The sequence below is a fragment of the Rissa tridactyla genome, chromosome 8 (assembly GCF_028500815.1).
Source record: "Rissa tridactyla isolate bRisTri1 chromosome 8, bRisTri1.patW.cur.20221130, whole genome shotgun sequence".
NCBI classification, from domain to species: domain Eukaryota; kingdom Metazoa; phylum Chordata; class Aves; order Charadriiformes; family Laridae; genus Rissa; species Rissa tridactyla.
The window spans coordinates 16,118,691-16,138,209 of record NC_071473.1 but is presented as its reverse complement, the minus strand read 5'-3'; the positions used below and the strand labels follow the sequence as shown (position 1 = coordinate 16,138,209).

Here is a 19,519-nt window from a genome sequence, read left to right as displayed (position 1 = left end):
TATTTCATTAAAACGGCCTGAAACATTTTGATAGATCAGAAACTTGTGAGAAAAGCTGCATCTGCTGCCAGAGTTTGTGCAGTCACCTTTTTACTAATCCCATCTTGAATGACTGTAGTACGATAGACTCTGAGGAGTCCTTCTCGCGCAAGCTTCTGTACTAGCCGTACAATCGACTTCTTGCAGCATTTAGTGGAGACACCTTCTTGCTTCTCTTGATCCATGACCATTTTCTGAAGCCTAAAAGATGGAAAAAACACCTTGCATTTTAGGCAGTTTGGAGCATGGCTGGGCTTAAGCAGTTCGTTAGAGGATGTGGGGTGAATGGGTATTTCCCTCCTTCTAGCAATTACTGGTCACTTTTGCCTTTTGCTGTAGATAACTGGTAACTTAGCCTTACATTTCAGGTGTGTTTTCTTTGTAATCAAGCATATCCTTTTACCATGAGGACTGCTGTTCCGATGGCAGCGAATGCTCAATGCCAGATTTCTCTGTGTATGGTTACAGAGCCATTATGAATCCAGCCTCCCTAAGGTCAGAAAAACCTACGGCTTTTTTTAAGTGGTGATTAAAAGAGTCCTGCCCATGGCAAGGGGGTTGGAACTAGATGGTCTTTAAGGTCCCTTCCAAACTAAACCATGCTATGATTCTATGATAAGCAGTTTATATTTCCACTTGTGAGCTTAGTTCAGCTTGAGGCAGAAGGAGTTTACTTAGTGGCGTTCAGAGCTCAGAAACTACAGATGCACTCACAATACAGATACACACATCCCATCACTTGAAGCCAGCTCGCTTCTTCCCTTGTAGCAGTTTGCAGGAGTGCACTCAGACCCTACTCTCCTAATGCCTGTTTTCATGCACTTTTTCACAAATACCTCAAACCCTGACACTTTCATGCCTGGAGAGTCAATTCTGAAAAAGGGGAGGGTATTAAGGGAATGAGGCAATAAGTGAATGTACACGTGGACTTCCAACTTTTTCAAAAGACTACCACTCCCGGTAACTAACATAATTGCAGTGGCAACACCAGCAAATTTCCTTGGCAGAGTCTCTGGAGGGGCAGAATTTTCAGTAGTGCTGAGGGAATCTGTGAGCTACCTGTGGCAGCACTGAAGGGGACAGTGAGACCTGAAATATCTTCTGGGCCTGCACTTAGATGTGACTACATGAATCAGTGATAAAGCAGGTGCCAGAAGACTAGGCTCTAATTTTACAACACTGCAACTGAACTAAGTGACAGAAGGCTTCAAAATTCTCAAACCAGAGGAAAATAAGGACATGATTTCATACTAAATTCCTATAGCAGGCAGCCCTATGTGCATTGACATGCCAGGATCTTATGTGCATTGACATGCCAGGATCTTATGTGCTGACACAGAAGATGGATGGTGCAATCCTATTTGCGACCACACAGTCCTGCCAATTTGGAAGCTGGGACTCCAGGAGAGCACCAGAATTTCCATTTCTCTTTGGAGGTGAATCTTAAAAGGCTGAAAGACGTTATAACATTCGGGAAGTATCTTTAGTCCAGACAAGGCATCAGGAGAAGACATGTAATGATACCACATAAAACTGCAAAAAAAGCAAACTTCCGGGACCCTGCTAGAATCCTGGTGACCAATGATGACTGACATAAAGACATGAGTCTCTACAGTCCATGACAGAACAACACATGAACAATTTTTGAAACGATGTGGAAATAAAACTTATACAGAGGAAAGAATCCTCAAGCAGGGAAGCACTGTATCTTACTATGTGGCCCCAAGCACTGCCATACTGTGAACGGTGAAAAAAGTTCTCTGATTTCCATTTATGGGACATATGCTGTATAAAAACTCACTTGTGTAATTATCTGCAGAGAACTTCCAAACAGCTGATCAATTTTTAAGATTCTGTATAACTTCAACACCCCACACCTTCCTTGTGCCATCCTTTCCAACATTATCGCATATAGTGCCATCAGGGATAAGAAAAGACACCAATGGCACAAGCATACAGATTGCTTGCTAAAGTAGTGCTTCTGCTACCAAAATGCATCAGGCTCCTAGTACGCTCTTTTTAGATGGACTCACGTGAACAAGCTTTCAATTAGCCGGAGGTTCCGAACAGCTTCCACGATGAGATTTCGGCGCTTCAGCAGCCTGTATGTTTCATGAGATCTCTCCACTGCTGTAGCTTTGGAACGCTTTTCCTTCTTTTGGCCACCCATCTGCTAGCGCACAGTACGGACAAAACAAAAATTTTACACATACTATTCAATGTCTTTAGCCCAACACTGGTTCCTCACACAGTAGCATCTGAGGAATTCACAGTTTCGATGCATTTATTTGTAACAAACTAGTCAGATGGGGATTATGTTTCATCTCCCCTTCACAGGCAGGGAACCAAGGCAGAAACTATGATATCCATGTAGTTAGATGCAGAGTTTTATGCACTTTCTCTGTCCATCCCACATTCTGAGCCATTTGGAGTTGAGAGTTTTGGCCTAGAGAGCCGTTAACTGCCTTAACATCGCGCTGAGTCCAAGCCAACATAACCTCTTTCAGAAAGGCTGCTTCTCCCAGGTTCAGCCCTGCAGCAGTGAGGCTACGCAACTTTCATGTTGAAGCCCATTTATTCCTCCTGGTTTAGAGCAGACTGACGAGATGATATGCAGCACTTGTGTGCACAGACAGACATTAAGTGATGGCACACATTAAGTCAACACAGGGAATTTGGAGAGCACCAGGGAAGTAACCCAGAACTGTATTTCAGACGTCTACCTTCCTATCTCCTGGAATAATCTGTACTTATACAATGCAGCCAAAATAGAACTGTACTTTGAAATTAAATTAAAAAAACAAAACAAAACAAAATAATCCCATCAATTAATACAAAAACTATAGCTTGGAGTTTTGCTGTAAAAGTTCATAACTTAGCTCAGACAGCCATACAAACAAGAAAATATTAAGACATGTGATCTTACCTTAGGGTCCTCAAGTCTGACCTCCTCCACCACAGCCACATCCCCATCTTCATCGGTGCACTGAGCACAGGTGGGAAGATTGGAATCCTGCTTTAGAGTTTCCAAAGTAGTACTCTCCCCCGAAAGGCTGTCTGGGAGCTCCTCGGGCTCTTCAAGAATTTGAGGGGAGGGCAGCTTCTTTCCCTGAGACTTCACAGCTGTTGGCTTTGAGCCTGGTTTAAGAGCAAACAGCCTTGTAATTGTTCTGCTCTCAGTTTCCTGTAAATGTTCAGCTTCTCCCCCTATAAAAGGCCTTCCTCCCCCATACACCCAGGTAACTGCACTTAAAACCATTCTTATACATTTTTCACGTATTCTTCTACCCTGCTGGAAGCAGTAGTTTGATTCTGAATGACTGCATTCAGTCTCCAAAAGTAAAGATTTTTAAAAAAGTGAACTCCCTGTCATCAAATAATTCTCTCCAAGCAGAAGCCTCTTCCTAGGCAGACTTAGAAGACCTCGAAGGGCCGGATTAGCTTATCCAGAAACTGCTGCCTGAAGAAAGGAGAGTTTCTGTCAAAAAGATTCTCAAGTTCTGCCAGAAACCTGACTTTTCCAATTCAAAGCAGAACGAGAATAAGGATTTAGTATTACTGCAAAGATAATCTACATACGAAATGGAGATCTGTTCTCATCTCTTCCCTTGGAGCTTATCAGAGCAGTTGTAGGAGCATTCAAATAGTTAAAATAAATAAATAAACCAAAGATGTGCTTTTAAAACATCCCCAAAAGGCTATTAGCTTTCACATTAAGATGCTCCAAATAACTGAAGAAAAAGATGAAGCAATTAGCTTTAGGAGACAAGACATTTTTGTTACAATATGCTTAGATGAATAAGGCTGTGGGTTAACTCATCCCAAACCTATTGCTGCTTGAAAGCAGTTAGTTACCATCTTCTCTGGCTTCAGACGAGAAGTCAGTATTACTCTACGTAAATCCACCCTGCTGGAAGGTTTGCACCAGTATATAAACAAAGATATTTTACACAGACTCTAAGGCTTGATACCAGACATTTCCAACTGAAAACAACCACAGCTAAAAGGTGAAGAATTTTTATATGTTTCAATTAAGCGGCTGGTCTGTCAGCTCCTGTGCTATTTGCCACACCTAAGATGACATTTACATCTCCAATGGCATGAAATGATGCATTTTAATGAGAGGCACAGCCCACCTTTTAAAGAAGAAATAAAACATTTCAAGAAATATTTCAGTGTTTCAAGAAAGACAAAGCGCGTTCAAATCCCTTCTGAATTCTTCAAGGACTTTTTTAAAAGCTCGAGCTCTACCAAGATGGTGCTCTCTGATGGGCACGGCCTGAGCTATGAGATATTATGAAAAACAGAAACCGTGACAGATTCTTTGTCAGTTCATCATAGAACATCCAAGGCAGATACAAAATTTACCCAAGGATGCTGTTTGTCTCAGCAGGTTAAGCCACCCTGCCTGCTAGCTATCACGGGCTCCCCACTGTGCTCTTTTTTAGCCACAGACTCCTGCCTCCTTCCTTGCAACACTTTAGGAATTTGCCTGACCCGCTGCAGAATCATTTCAGCTCTTCAAGCCACCCAAAAAATAACTGACTATCCCAGGAGCAAGGGGTGTGAGCCCATTTCGTCTGCATAGGGAAAAGGGGAGAAATGATGCGGGGATAAGGAGGAGCAGACTTATTTTCCCTGTGATTGATGATAGAAACATTCTCTGGCGCACACAAACACCAGAGCACGCTTCAGCCCTAAGAATCTCCAGAGATAACCACACCTACAGTATTCCAAAATATGACACTTTTGGTGGAAAGAGAACATCAAAAAAGCATGGAAATAATCAAATAACTGTAAAAATTAATATACGATCAAAAACTTCAGTGGAAGCTAATAGCATATGATTTTTTTCTTTAATAACAGGATCCATAAGAAAAATGCAAGGTTCTTTCCAAATGTCAGATTCATGATCTACCTTTAGCTGCTGTTGACTGATGGGTATCATCTTGGAAACTTAATTTCAACAGAGAATCAGAGCTGGTCTTCTGACCTTTTCCTCTCTTCTTGCCATCCTTCCCTTCTTCTTCATTGTCAGACTCTGAGACCAAAGTGTCATCTTCTCCAGGAGACACATCTTCCACAGGCGGGGAATCTTCTGGCACTAGAGCCAAAGTAACTGTAGCTAACTGCTCACTCCTGGCCTTCTCTCTCTCAAACTGACGGTTTAAATCACTCTCCTCTGCAAAAATGTATGAAATATACTTTGTTGTCCTTTGCCGACCTTCATCCTCCATAAAACCCTAAAGAAACAGTTGGAACGTTATTTTACCACCTCAATTCTCCATTCTTGCGGTCTGTTGTCCAGCATCAACAGTTGGAAAATTTTCTAACTTTCTCCCCTCACATCAAGAGATATCATGTTATTATCCATTTTTTCCTAAATAACAAAAATGTTGACTAACCTTAACATATAGAAATCAAAAGAAATACCATGCCTGAAAAATCAATAAAACTGCCTCACCCGCATACTAGAATTAAACGCCTACATTATGTGGGATGTAGAAAAGTCTAAGGAAGAACAAACTATATGTATTCATGCTGGAAATCAATTTTATTTTTAAGAAAAAATTTCCTGTGAAATAACTGCAATGCAGAAATTACCAGAGCGAATCAGACTCGAGTGGAACCTCTGTTGCCCTGTCTACTACAAAAGGTGCTTTCAAGTATCTAGAAACTCAACAGACTATCCATAAGGGAAGATTTCATCTTCGCAACTGACTTAGGGAAAAGTACGTTTAGATATACGGTTTATATAGTTTGCTTGGTTTTAATTCTATAGAACTTTTTACCAAATGACAAGATCTTATTAAAAAAAAAAAAAAATCTCTATGGAGGAAAGAGTGCAATTATGCTGCCTTTGTGAAAAGGGGCAAGTGCGTGCATGCGAGAAATGACAGCTGAATTTGTCTTGTTGAAATGAAAAAAAAAATTGAAATATCTGGAAATAAGGAGTTTAATCACCATAACCTCTGCAAGAGTAACTGGTTTTTTTCCAGAATTTGCTGGTATTTTAGACATACAGAGGGTCTCCAACAAGATCCTTCAGTAGAGGATCTTGCAAAATAGAAGTTGTCTAATAGTCAAAAATGAAGCAAAGTGGCTATTTTGAGTTGAAAGACATTTATGTTCATCTCCATGAAGTACCAGCCCCCAGGTCACTTGGGTTACCACTGACTGGGTAAGTGGCTGTGGCCCGTTTCTCTGCCCTGTCTGTTTTTGGAGGGCAGATCTGCGTCACAGCGCTGGGAACGGTGTTTTTCCAGAACGTCGTGAAGCGGCGTCCGGCAGAATCCCACCAGCTGGTGTGGATCTCTGGAACGTGCTCTCAGTACAGACAGCGAATATGAGGCCATGTGCATTTTTTCCCACAGCTTTATTACTTAAGCGACAAACCAATGTAAAATACTCACACGTCTGGGTGAGCGAACTATTAAACGTCAAGGCAGCTAACCAGGAAGCAATAAAGCAAAGATATGCTCGGACAGCAGATATGTTACATTCTAACAACTAGACCTAGTCCTCAGATTACAGTAGGTTAAAATTTTAGTACTTTTTGAACACTTCTCTTGTATACTTTTTCCTCAACTGAAGTAATACCTTTATCAATCTTACCAGAACTCTTTCACTGTCAATTCTCAAATCCCTGCCATTTCCATGGTCTGAGGTTAACAATGTTATAACATCCTACCACAGCAACCACAACTGTATCTCCAGTTTGAATAAGGACTTAAATTATTTTATTTTAACCTTACCTTGACAACTTTGTACCTCTCCAGAAGGCGACAGAGCATCCTTGCTTCTAGCTTCCCCACGTTCATAGCCAAGCGAATTTCTGCCTGAGAAATACCTTTGGTTCCCCTACTTTCAACTGTTTCAGAAAGAAAAAAAACCAGAAAACATCTCAGGGAAATAATCTGACTGAATTATACATACATACATTTGTATATACATTCATATTTGCTCTGAATAACTGCCTATGCCAGACTATAAAATTTAACATTTACCACTGACAACTAAAGACATTTTCACAGAAATATACAATATAGAGTCAAATACTGTCATAAAACACAATTTTATGTGAAGCAGCGCCCCAGGAGAATAAGCCTTGACAGTGACAGCTTCAGATTAAAAGCAGGGGGAATTTTTTCCATGACAGCTTTACAGAGTCAGATATTTTCTCTGTTATGAAAGGAAAAGAGGCAGAGGAAGAAGGAACACTGTTTTCTTCATCACCTTTTTTCATCCCACCACAACGTCCCGTTTCTACCATGCTGTCTTATTTTGGTGGCATTGAATAGTCGATAAACTTCCAGGGAGGGGGTAAGAGGTGTCAGCACCTATAGCTCCAGCCTAATCTGGACCTAAAGCTCATCTTTTCCATGAAAAATTGACACTTTCTGATACACTAAAAGCAATCAGAACTTAACCCCCTGCCCCCAACATATACCTTTCCTTTATACATACAAGGAGTAAGAAGACAGTGAGAAAAAGCTTTAGCGTGTCTTACTACATCACCTACTTAGCTCGTAAGCCTGGGTTAGCATATCCCTTTCACAAACAATATCCACAGGCGGAACAGCTTTTGTGATGATCTCCTCTTCATCATCATCATGATAATCTTCCATTTTCTTCCGGAATTCCTTTAGTAATTTAAGGCAACGGACCATGACATCAGTGCCTGTGAACACAAATGTTAGTAACAACTCTTAACAATATGCTGGGGGTGCGTGCATATTTAAAGGATTTTATTTCTTTCAGCAGCACAAAGGAGTAATAGTGCAACAAGGAACACAAACGACCAAAGACAACTGCTTATTTCTAGGAAAGGTTTGCAAGAGCTTTTCCCTATATACGAATCTGTCAAAATACTGACTTGTCTGCATCAACATTAGGACTGCCCAATACAGTGATTTATGAGCAGAATGGAAAACACCGCAATAACAGGAGAATTTCAATAGTACAAGTAAATCAATGAAAGGACTAAGTGCTGATCCACAGAACTACTCCTCAGAACACAGATTTGACTGTGACATCACTCACTGGGGATAAAATCCCTCCTTTTTTTCAACACTCAAAGCATTTTTTTTTTAACTTTCTATAAATGCAAATGACATAACAAAAGAGATACAAGATTTCTTGTCCAGAGTCCTAATCTCTGCACCTAGGGAATGACCAGGTTTATTAACATATACGGTATACTAAAATCATGTGCAACGAAAACGGAGATACAAAATCTAAGGTTGTTGTATACAAGGACAGAACACGCTGCTGCCCACCAGCCACAAGAATCTCAAACATGATTCAATTCCACATCTTAACATGTTACTGTGCGCTGGCCGAGCTGCAGTAACTCTCCACCTACTCTACCCTTCTGGGATCTCACAGAAGAGCGGGGACAGATGACTTCAGGAGAGCTCTAGCCATCCTGCTCCCCGATATACGAATGACCCACTATCATCAGTGTCATCCAGCTCCTGCTGAACGATTTAAGAGACCAGTGGTAAGCTGGAACTAGGTTAGTGTACACTGCCAGCTTCTAAAGCCTCAGTGATTCAGCAGCTACTGCAGAAGTAGCCAATGCATCCTGCAGCAGCGGCTGGGAACATCTACAGCCAATCTCCACTCCTCTGGTACAGCCCTGCTGTGAAAAACGCCAGGTAGAAAGCTTTAGTTGAAACCATTAAGGTTTCAGTTAATGAATTTTATCTTAACTCATATGTACGATCAGTAACTGAAGCCCAGCGGACATGAAGTTAATCCACAGTAACTTAATGATGTGACTGAGCTCCAGGCCAGCTGATTCCATTATTTTTGCTCAATCTGAATCCTTTCCCTGCCAGTATCCTCAGATGCTGCTTAGGATAGTAATTAAGTGCTGACATTTTGGTAGGGCTGCAGGCACTGTTATCACATCCTCTGTACTTCTGCAGCCTATTAATTTTCACTTGATGCACTATTTAAAAATTAAAAAAAAAAAACAAAACCAAAACCCAAACAAACAAACTACCAAAACCCAACCAGTTCTTTTTACTTTAGCTCCTGCTGCCCAGTAATGTACTTCCCATAGCAGATGCTCTGTCTTCATCCTCAGTGATGATCCTCCACATATTTCTATCTGCTTTCCTGTTTAACTCCAGAGATTAAACTATCTTGATCTCCAATGAAAACCAGCTATTATTAATTCATCCCAGTTTAATACCTAGTGGTTTTGAAGGCATTTATGTGGATTTTCAGCTTTTACGTCTGTAAAATGGAATTATCATTCAAGTGAAAGATTCATCAGGTGGCATTTTTCATGTCAAACTTAAGTAGTAAGTGCAGCTGCCCTTAGGATTGGACAGGATTGGTCCAATCTGTGACAAAATATGAAACATCTACTGCCTTGTGGACTGACACCAAGTTTATAAACGGACTTGGATGCTTTTGCTACTGATTATAAACTCCATCTTTTAGGAATACTATCTAGTCTTTTGGGGTTTATTTGCAAATGTCTTCAGCTCGTTAGAACATCTCAGAAACTTAATTCGGTGTGAGGAAGTATAAGCAAATATAGCCCAGTGTAACATAACCTACTTAAAGACGGTGTAAGAGAGAACCTAGGTTTGTGTCAACGAGAATTATAATGGTGTGGCTACAGGTATCATTCTCATAGAAGCCACTGTCTGTTGAGACACTTGCTCAGACCAGAAAATGTACCATACAGATTTTGTAACAGTTTGATGATAATTTTCCCTATATATTTTATTGTGTACTGACCCATTCTAGAATATATTTGAGGATCGCCACTGCCTTCTTGAAACTCTGAACTTAAATGAATTCTCCTGTGTAAAACTCCCTCTGATATTCTTATGGGAAGGAGGTGGACGTGTATATTTCATGACAATGAACTTGTTCAATCATTCCTTTATTTATACAGTACAACATGGAAGATTTGTCTCCAAACCATGCTAGATGCTGTACCTACTTTTGACCACTGCTTCTCTTAGTTCATAATACAATTTCCCTACAGAGAGATTTCCTTCCCCCAGACTAACAAGATTTGAAGAAATTTGTTGTTTTATCAAGAGCCTTAATTCAGTTTCACGTAACTGGTATTCACTTTTGTCTTCTGGAATTTCTCACTCTTTTATTGTCTCTTTCACGTCTTCCTTCATGATCACTCCTATTCACAAAGACTATATAATTTGCAATGTTTAGGTCATATTCACAAAGACTATATAATTTGCAATGTTTAGGTCATATCACATGTTTTTCCCCACAAACAGTTCACTACATCTCTGAAAAAACACACTGTTCATCTTTTAGAACTATTTACTTTTTAACCCTGGCAAATCTGCTCCTTAGGATTTTCTGTGATTAAAGACTTGGTTTAGATTTCCTTAAGCAATTGCATTAATTCCATTGGTGATACTATCCTTCCTCATACTTTCTATTATTACTTCTCGTAGTTTTTTTCCCCCCACACAAGTTTTATCTGCATCTTTTTCTGAGAGCGGCTGCTTTCTTTTGTTCCCTTTCTTCACACAGTTCTGCTCTTCTTTGTCTTTCCACTACACATTTGGAAGTTATCAGCAGTTCATGCAAACCTATTAACATTGAATTCAAAGGTGGTTATGCATTAAAGTAACCCTCAGTAGACTATGGCTTTTTTGAATAGTAGTTGTTGGCTGCCTTGCTTACTGAAATAATTCCAAGGCAGTGCTGCAGAAGCTTACTTTCATAATTTGATATGAAACTTTCCAGAAAAAAACTTTGCATTCTGATGATATTCATCAGAAGTCATAATTTCAGCAAAAGGCATAACTAAGATAATCTGTTTCTTTAGCTTCTTATTTCATAATGGTCTTTTTTGTTTTATATAGCTTTTTATATATTTTTGTCAAGTTTATTGACTTGGCATTCAATGTGAGAGGTCAGCAGACTGCTCTTTGTCCCTACTCCCTTTGTATTGGCTTGAGCAGTCTTACTAGGAGTCACAATCCACTGCAACAGCTTACATTGATATGCAACAGACTTTCCTGCATCCATTTCTTAAAGACCTGGAACAAACGCTTAATTCAAGTGGGCTGCGGCGTGCTAGCTTTATTAACACACTTCTCCACATAATTGCATAGACAGAGTTTCCTTTATGCATCTTTTAATTTCAGATTTGAAGCTTATAGATAGAATGGCATCAATGTAATTACATAAAAAGAAAGCAAAAATACAGTTTTAGTTACCTTTCTTTGTCTTGTAGGGTCCTCCATTGGGGTGTATATCTTGTAGTGGGATGGACACTACCTTGGCTAAGCCAGCATTCATCATATACTGATAGAGACGTTTGAAAGTTCTCTCACAAAGACCCTAATGCAAAGAGAAATGGCGAAAGTCATTGTAGCCCAATCACCTCTAGGTGATTAGCATCAAAAGCATTGATACTGCCTGTTCTTAAAAGACAGTATTTTGGGATAGGATATTAAAAAAGGATCTTAAAAGCCTGCTAGTGCAGACAGAGCATGAGATGCTTCTGGATTGTGTTCTATCTCTTCAACTCCACCATCCAAACAAGCAGTAGCATCATGCAAGTAAGAATTGTATGATGATATCCATTAACAAAACAATTCTAAAATCGTGGATCAAATAGAACTCCCTGCTTATCATGAACAGCAACAGTAACTTGATCTAGTGGGTTAAGATCCTTCTTCTGAGACCCTACCCCAAAATACTGTGCAACTTTAAAGGCAGTATGAACAACAGCCTTTGATACTAATCATCTAAGTGAGTGACAATTTAACAGAGAGTAATGAATCTCACCAATTCGTCCCTCAAGTTTCCTAGTGTTTCCATCTGGTTTGAACGAGCACTTAGCATACTTGAGAGCTTCTCCATCAGAATATCGTATTTGCTCCTCCTAATCAAGATGAAGAAAATTATTTTACATGTAAGCATGCATATAACTTTATAAACATGAGTTGTACCTTTATGAAATGTCAGCCACTAGAGAAAGTATGCTGAAGTGTTCTCAGATTGTTTTAGGAATTGCAGTTTTGTTTTCCTTCTGTGAATAGCACATGAGAGAATTTGACACTAAGAAGAGACCCCAGCTGAGGGAACAACGAGTTACTTCATTGCCAACCCACAGAAGCACAAGTTCTAACCATAAACAAGATAGGAAAACAAAAAAATCTATTAGAGATGGGTTTGAAGCGAGAACACTCAAAATTAACAGAATGATTAGTGCTACAATAAGAAGAGTTAGGCTTCTCTAGGCAAGTGACAGGCACTAGAATACCTTGTTGTTTACAGTCCCAAGACAAGTAAGCTTTAACTGTCCAGCATCTGGAAGAGGACTTAATAAAGAAATTGAGAAGGATCTCAAGGGTCTGTGACAAGAAAGCAAGCTTTCCTCATAGTAAAAGGTCACAGTCTACTCAGGAGATCTGTAAAACACCTGAGTGGCACATACCTATCAACATGAAAACGAGTCAGAAGTAGAAGAATTGAGTGTTGCTGTGCTCCACTTGGTAGTCGTATGACATGGGACTGCATTGTTATGAGACCATTTCTGTCCAATACTCTTCGGTGATAATGAATTTTTCCAGCATCCACTCTAAAGAAAAGACACCAAGATATCTATAGGCATAAGAACTTCTGCAATTAAATTCTAATTATCCGGTATCACAAAACACTTTTCCTAATTTACCTATGGTCTTAGTGATATATGTTAATTTTCAAATTGACAATCTCAAAATTAGGAAGTGCCCAAATTAAGATAACCTGTGAAATTGATTTTCATAGTTAATCCAATTAAAGAGAGCTCTGGTATCCATCTCACTCCTTGGTGAGCTGACTCAGGCCACTGCAGTGACAGAAAAGTATCCACAGAAGATTTCCCCTCCGCCCCCATCATCTCAGTTATCTACAAGAGCTTCCTAAGCAGCAAAAACCAATGCCGGTGTGGTTTGCGAGCTACATACACTTCATTTCCTAAAAGCAGCAAATCCTTAACAGGAATGCTAATGTTCTCCAGCACTGCAATACAGACCCAGAAGTTCCCTAAGAGGCTGTGTAATGCTCCTCCATCAAGAGAATACGTGGTCTAGTTTGGGAGCTGGTAACTCAGGCTCCCTCTCAGGTCATACAGAGGAAGAGGTCACACAGGGCAAATGCTGTGGACAAAAGGTGGGCACCCAAGAATGTCTTCAGAACTTGTGCAGGATAAGATGCTTACTCAGCAGTTTAGAAAAGGAAATAAAACTCACTGTTCCATCCCAAATTTGAAGAAAAAGTGATTTAGAGAAAGCACGAACTTCCACAAATTAGAAACTTGTGCGTTAACCCCACAGACAATCTCTGGTCCCATGAGAAAATACCAGGAAGTATATAATGAACTCACGGAAGAGACCAGAATACTTCTAGGAATACAGGCTCCAAGAACCAAGTGCTCCTGGTAGCAAGGATGAGACACTACCAATACTGATACGAGTTTAAATCAATACACAGAAATTCTTAAGTGGACGGATCTTTATAAATAACCAGTGGAAACTTCTTAGCTATGATTTAATTCATACAGCAAGATATAAACTTACTTGAAAGCCCCGCTGTGAAGGTCCCTCTGAAGCTCTCCTTGCCACCTAGCACGACCTAAACGCTCCAATATACAGTAGGAGAAGTCGGGGAGTTTTAAGTCAGGATCCCCCTCCCAGCCTATTAAAGCTCTGTAACGCTGGTCTTGGGAAGCAACAATGACTAGTTTCTCCCCCCATCTAAGAAACAGAAGGGAAAGTAATAAATTATTATTAGTTCCATAAAAACAGAGCTCTCAATCACTTTCTCCCCCCAAACACCATTCTTGATATAATCTGCACAAACTAAGTGAAGACTAAATTTTAAAACTTAAGTTAAAAATCTTTCAGTGCCAGATAAGGATTTCACTCACTTTTCAACAGCTTCTGTATAAGTATAACATGGCTGCAAATCCTTCCTCCTTATTTGATCAGTAATATCTAGTCTCTCTTTAAAATACTGGCAGGAACCTTGTATGCCATCTTTATTATCCAAAATCATGTGGACAGGATAAATATCATCTGAAGAAACAGGATCTCTTTTGGTTTCCAGTATCCCTGTTTCGAGGTCTATTTCTTCATATCTGAAACAAAAGCAGAGCGCCAACATTTAACCAAGCAAGGGGAATTTAGAACTGAAACAGAATACTGTCACAAACAATGCTAATACCTCTATGAAATATGTTAGAAGAATTAAACTCTTTTGAAATCTCTCAACTGGAAAAACATAAAGAAGAGAATTGCACTCCTCAAGTACAAGCAAAGCTTATCAGCAGGCAGAGTGTATGAAGCAGGAGAAGGCGAATAAATTATTTGATCTTCAAGAATTCACGTATATATTGAAGTGATGAGAATAATATATATAAATATTAGTTTACAGGAAAGGAAAACAACAGGTACATCCACACTGAGGAACTGGGACATATAAGATCTGCTTGTGCCGAAGCGGTAAACAGTCATTAGAACAGAAATCTCGCCAGGACTCCTATACGGGCTTCAAACCCCGCTCCGCCTCGCCTGCCGCCAACCAGCTGCTTTCAGCAAGGCCCGACCGGCTCCTCAGAAGGAGCGGGGGCGGCGGGGGGCCACCGGGGCGGCTGGAGGACCAGGCCCCTGGTATCCCGCCCAAGGGGCGAGCCTTCCCCGAGCCTCCCGCCCCGCGCGGGGGCAGCTGGGCCGGGCTCCGCTCAGGGGAGCAGCCCTCACCGGTCGTGCAGGCGGAGGGCCGGGCGGGCCCGCGGCAGCAGGTAGAAGCTGATGTCAGGCTGCGCGCTGAGGGCGGCCCAGAGGAGCTGCTGCGTGGCGGGCTCCAGCGGCAGCGGGAAGGGCGGCGAGCGGGCGGCCAGGCGGTACCACAGAGCACCCGGCGTGATGCCGTCCAGCCCCTCCAGGGCCACCTCGTCCAGCAGCGCCCACAGCGCCTCCATCCCCGCCGCCGCTTCCGGGTGCGGCCCGGCGCGCCGGAAGTGAGGTCACCGCCCGAGAGTGGTAACCAAGGAAACGGCCAAACGGGGCAGCGGCGGCACGGCCTAGTCCGGCCCTTCCTCCCTGCTGTCCTGTGAGGGGTCTCCCTCCGGCGGGGGCTCTGCCCCTGTGTTTCTTCTGAGCTCGGTGCCTCAGGGGAGGTCGTCCCGAAGCCCAGCTTGGTCGTTGGGGAGGGTTCTAGAGAAGTCAGCTCCAGCGCCGCCTCCCCTCAGCGAGGGCGCGGGAAGGGGCAGTGTTTTAGCAGAGAGGCTCTGCTAGTCGGTAAGAGGCAGAACACGGTGTTTCTTTTCTTTGTCACAAAACGAAATTAAATGTTTGGGCGGCAAGTTTAAACTTTTGAGTGTATGAGAAGGCAGCCTACCACAACGTGCAGCAGCGGCTCTGGGGTATGTGGTGCAAATTGCTGGAAAAGTTCGTATTTCCTAAAAGGCAAGCAAGGTAAAATGTTTAATTAAACACTTTAAACGGATACAGCTTCTGCAGTGAGTAAGGTCAAGAATTAACTGACCTCGTGAGCAGTAGTAATTAAGGGATAAAGCCCTACAGGTGGGCTTTGGGCGTGGCCCTTTCAGCCTTTGCCCCAGAATCAACTTAGTTTTCAGTTCTTCAATTATAAACTCATTATAGCATATGCCTTCCAGTTTTAGTATTTTTAGGCTCTTCAGTAGATTGTGAAAGGTTCTGAAGAATAAATAAAACAAGTAGTGTTTCCTCTGTTCTTCAAGAGCTTTGCTACAATGACAGTTTTATGCTTTGTTGAAGGAGGTTTTTTCAGTTTATAGCATTCTTGTATGTTGAGGGTGCAAAACCAGTATTCCTCTACAATAAATCATTTTTCTACTTCAGTATGACAATTATGTTCTCATTTCAGCTTTATATTAAGGATATGGTGACTGACTTTGATAAAAAGCATGATGAATACTTAATATCCCTTCAGCAGAGAAACCGGTAAGATACAGAATTATTACCACCATCGAGTATGAAATATCTGTTGTTTACTATCTAATATAGTATCTAATTTCAGCAGTTGTGAATATTAGTTTAAAAACTTGGTTTTTAAACTTGTGATGCAAAGCCTGAGTTGCTGTGTCTTAAAGCATTCAGGTGATTTTCTCTTCTTCCGTTTGTTTGTCAAGTACATCAGAGTTCTTATTTCTAGAGGAGATCACGGTATTTCTTCATCATGCTTTAAAATATAGCTAAATCTATTAATAAAATAGTTATTATTTCCATAGCTTACAGGGAAGATTTTTGTTGATAGAACAAGAGGTTCTAGATTCAGAAGTAATTTGCAGCTCACACTGTGAGGATGTTGTTATGAGGCAAGGTTTTTATGTTGTCAGAAATACAGAAAATTGCATGCAAAAGTTGCTAAAGTTAAATGTGCAAAGTCATGTTCTGTTAAGGTGGGAGATAAGGACATGTAGGTGGCTTTTGCAAACTTCAGTATCTTTCAAACAAATTTAAAACATTTCTTTTAATGTCGGCCGTATGAACCTTATGGTCATTGTACCCTAGGCAGATGAATTTCATAGGTTGATTCAGAAGGGCCTACAGAACTTTTTTGCTGGATTCCCTCCTTTACCACAAAGCATAAGATTTTTACTCAAAATCTATAACAAACTCCAGGGTTTGATGAAACAACCGAAAAACCTACAAAAGCCACAATTATGTTAGAAGAACAGCCAGTTTTTGTGAGCACAGGTTTCTTTCGTATATAATCTCCTAAAGTGGTTTTAGAAAAGGATTTACTTAATTATTATTATTTAATGATACACACCTGGGGGACTTTGGCCTGTGGATTGACCCACCCTGGAGTCAGAGGGAAACCAGGAAGCAGTGTGCAGGGGCAGGTGGAAGTTGTCCTCCACGTGGCCCCAACCTCCTGGCCTGCGTGTCACCTCACTGAAGGAATTAGGATGGACTGAGCATAACCCATGCTGACAGGAGGGAAGATGAGACTTGGAAGAGGGAGGGTAGGTGTTTCACTGAAATGGATCTGGTTTTTTTTATATCATTTTACCCAGACTTTAAGTTTCTGGTATCTCTAACTGCATCATTGACTGGGGGGTTTTCTCCCTCAAGTTCCAAAACACAAATAATCTTTTTTTCTTTCTCTTTTTTTCTTTTTTCCATCAAAAAAAACTTGACCATTTTTAAGCGCTTTAATAGCAAAGTCTGGTGAAGGTGTTTCGGTGGTTGAGTCCCCATCCCTAGAGGTATTGAAAAGACGGGTAGACATGGTGCTTAGAGATATGGTTTAGTAGTGGTTTTTGTCAGTGTTAGGTTGATGGTTGGACTTGATGATCTGAAAGGTCCCTTCCAACCTAGACAATTCTATGATTCTAAGTAAAACTCTTAAATATTCTCAAGAAGAAAGGTTAGATATACTAAATACCAAATGGAAAAAATAATGTGAAATGAGAAACAACATAGAAAAAAAATCTCAGAATGGAGAGGCTTGGTCAAACTTAACATGTCACAGCGTGCACTTGTGCAGGCATTACAGAATGGGAACAGGTCCTTGAAGTTATATTCTGAAACTGTTGTTTGAACTATGAACATATTTTTTTAGCTTTGTGACATTGAGTGGTTTTGTATTTATCACTAATCTGACATCTGTATATGCTCTGTGTAATGACGAATTATTATCCTTTCTACTTCAGGCTACTGAGACGTTTAAAGAGAAAAGATCCTATACAAATAAAACTGGAGCAGTTAGAACAAGGATTTTCTCTGTATCTGAATGGAGCTAATTCAGAGCTGAGAAATTACCGCAGAAAATGCAATTCACATGGCTGCCTTAAAAATGAGACAAAGGCCACCAGGACAAATGGTGAGTTATGCGAGAGTTTTACAGAGATTGCAGTCTAGAACTATTTTAAACATTTACTCATGAGAGTTGTAATTCAGTAGGTGAGGTTACTGGTTAGTCTGTGGTAAGGGGCAGCAGCATTTGGGCCTGGTGGAATGAACTTCCATGGGACTCGTTCATCAGACTGTTTAAGCCGTTGTGTGTAAGGAATGGTCTCTGCAGCACCCTATCAATTTCTTAGTTGATCCCTAACTATTCCAAAGTTTATTTTCCTCGCCTCTCCATTTGTTAAACTGTTATAACTAAAACTAGAAGATTAGAAATGTCTATAAATTGTCAGTGTGAAATAACGGCATACCTTTGTCTGATACATAACACCATTAATGGGCTTTAAAATATGATGGACTTTAGTGTTATCTAAGTCTGGTGTCCTGTAGACGAATGACATTTGATGACATAGACTATAATCAAATTATAGCCAGTAATAGCTGCATTAAGCTCATAAATTATGTTTATAATAGTCGTCTTAAAAAGACAGCTAATCTTTATTTAAATATTTGAAGTAAAGAAAATTTTTCCCATTTTCTGCAAGTGATTAGCTGGCTTTATTTAAAAATGTGTATTTTATTTCTAATTTAATTCTGTCAGTCAGAGAGAGCAATGTAGTGACAGGAATAATCTTGCATATATAAAGGTATAAAGCGTGGGCTTACTGGCCTTCTAATCGATTTAGCATAAAGAAAATAAAGTTGATTTCACTAAATCCCTGTGCAAAGCACTCTACCAACCTTAGTCTGTTATCCTCATGCTTGTTACACTCTAAGAGACAGGTTATATCTTTTTAATCTGTTGCTGTGTAGATAGTGTCTGCTTAAGCTTTATTTTCACTTAATGAAGACAAAGACTTTTAAAAGTTACTTAATATTATAATTTATTATGATTGAATTTTATTAATCTCAACAATACTAGAAACTAATTTTTCTTTCAGTAACTGTTCTAACCATGACTCTAACCTTGATCTCTTTTGTCTCTGTTTTCCTGCTACACTGGCTACATATTTGTTTTCAAATTTGTGTTCAGGCTTAGCCGTCTACTATATAATTTCTTGCAGGTTATCCGGGATGGTGATGGGGAATCAGCTGGTCACCTTGTTTCACTATTGTATATGAAAGTAAAAACTTGTGTGTAATGATGCAAAAAAGTTCATGTTCTTGGATATTGGAAAAAGAAGGAAATTGTGTACTCTGTCACACTGGGATGGTATACCTTTAGGTAGCTAAAGAGGGTGTAAAGCAATGTCTTTGACTTTTTGGTCCAAAAACTGTGTAGGGGTATTGTGGCAGCAGCTGTAATAGAACTCTGACAAGAGAAATTTCGTCTAAAAGTTCTGTTGTGCAGCTGTTATCTCTAAGCTTAACCAGAGTTGTTTATTTTTAGGGTTGCTTCATGCCATTTGATTCAGCTTGTCTTAGGGACCTATAAGGACTTCAGTTGCACTCTCTGTTCCTTTCCTCAGCTCCATCAACTTAGAGACAGTAGAATTATCTTTGCAGAAGAGAACTCAGTGTTTTGCTGTTTCTTAGCTATCCAATATTATTTTGAACATCTGTAGCTGCAGTGAAAGATACTGACT

At 40.4% G+C, this 19,519-nt stretch overlaps 2 protein-coding genes across 5 annotated transcripts in view; one reads left to right on the top strand and one right to left on the bottom strand.

Moving 5' to 3' along the window:
* GTF3C1 (general transcription factor IIIC subunit 1) overlaps positions 1-15,035 on the bottom strand; it is a 44,797-nt gene extending 29,762 nt beyond the window's left edge. The window contains exons 1-12 of one of the 3 annotated variants that reach the window (XM_054213173.1): positions 14,793-15,035; positions 13,961-14,170; positions 13,611-13,787; positions 12,488-12,631; positions 11,836-11,932; positions 11,262-11,385; positions 7,562-7,720; positions 6,795-6,910; positions 4,958-5,282; positions 2,966-3,177; positions 2,073-2,212; positions 87-240 (exon numbers count right to left, since the gene is read on the bottom strand). In XM_054213173.1, the coding sequence (XP_054069148.1) occupies positions 87-240; positions 2,073-2,212; positions 2,966-3,177; positions 4,958-5,282; positions 6,795-6,910; positions 7,562-7,720; positions 11,262-11,385; positions 11,836-11,932; positions 12,488-12,631; positions 13,611-13,787; positions 13,961-14,170; positions 14,793-15,013 (2,079 nt within the window). In that variant the 5' untranslated portion in view covers positions 15,014-15,035. The remainder of the gene's footprint in view (positions 1-86; positions 241-2,072; positions 2,213-2,965; positions 3,178-4,957; positions 5,283-6,794; positions 6,911-7,561; positions 7,721-11,261; positions 11,386-11,835; positions 11,933-12,487; positions 12,632-13,610; positions 13,788-13,960; positions 14,171-14,792) is intronic. The other 2 variants (XM_054213174.1, XM_054213176.1) reach the window with 2 other exon arrangements.
* Positions 15,036-15,100: 65 nt separating this feature from the next.
* KATNIP (katanin interacting protein) overlaps positions 15,101-19,519 on the top strand; it is a 60,102-nt gene continuing 55,683 nt past the window's right edge. For both annotated transcript variants that reach the window (XM_054213177.1, XM_054213178.1), the window contains exons 1-3: positions 15,101-15,332; positions 15,943-16,019; positions 17,738-17,907. In XM_054213177.1, coding sequence (XP_054069152.1) covers positions 15,958-16,019; positions 17,738-17,907 — 232 coding nt within the window. In that variant the 5' untranslated portion in view covers positions 15,101-15,332; positions 15,943-15,957. The remainder of the gene's footprint in view (positions 15,333-15,942; positions 16,020-17,737; positions 17,908-19,519) is intronic.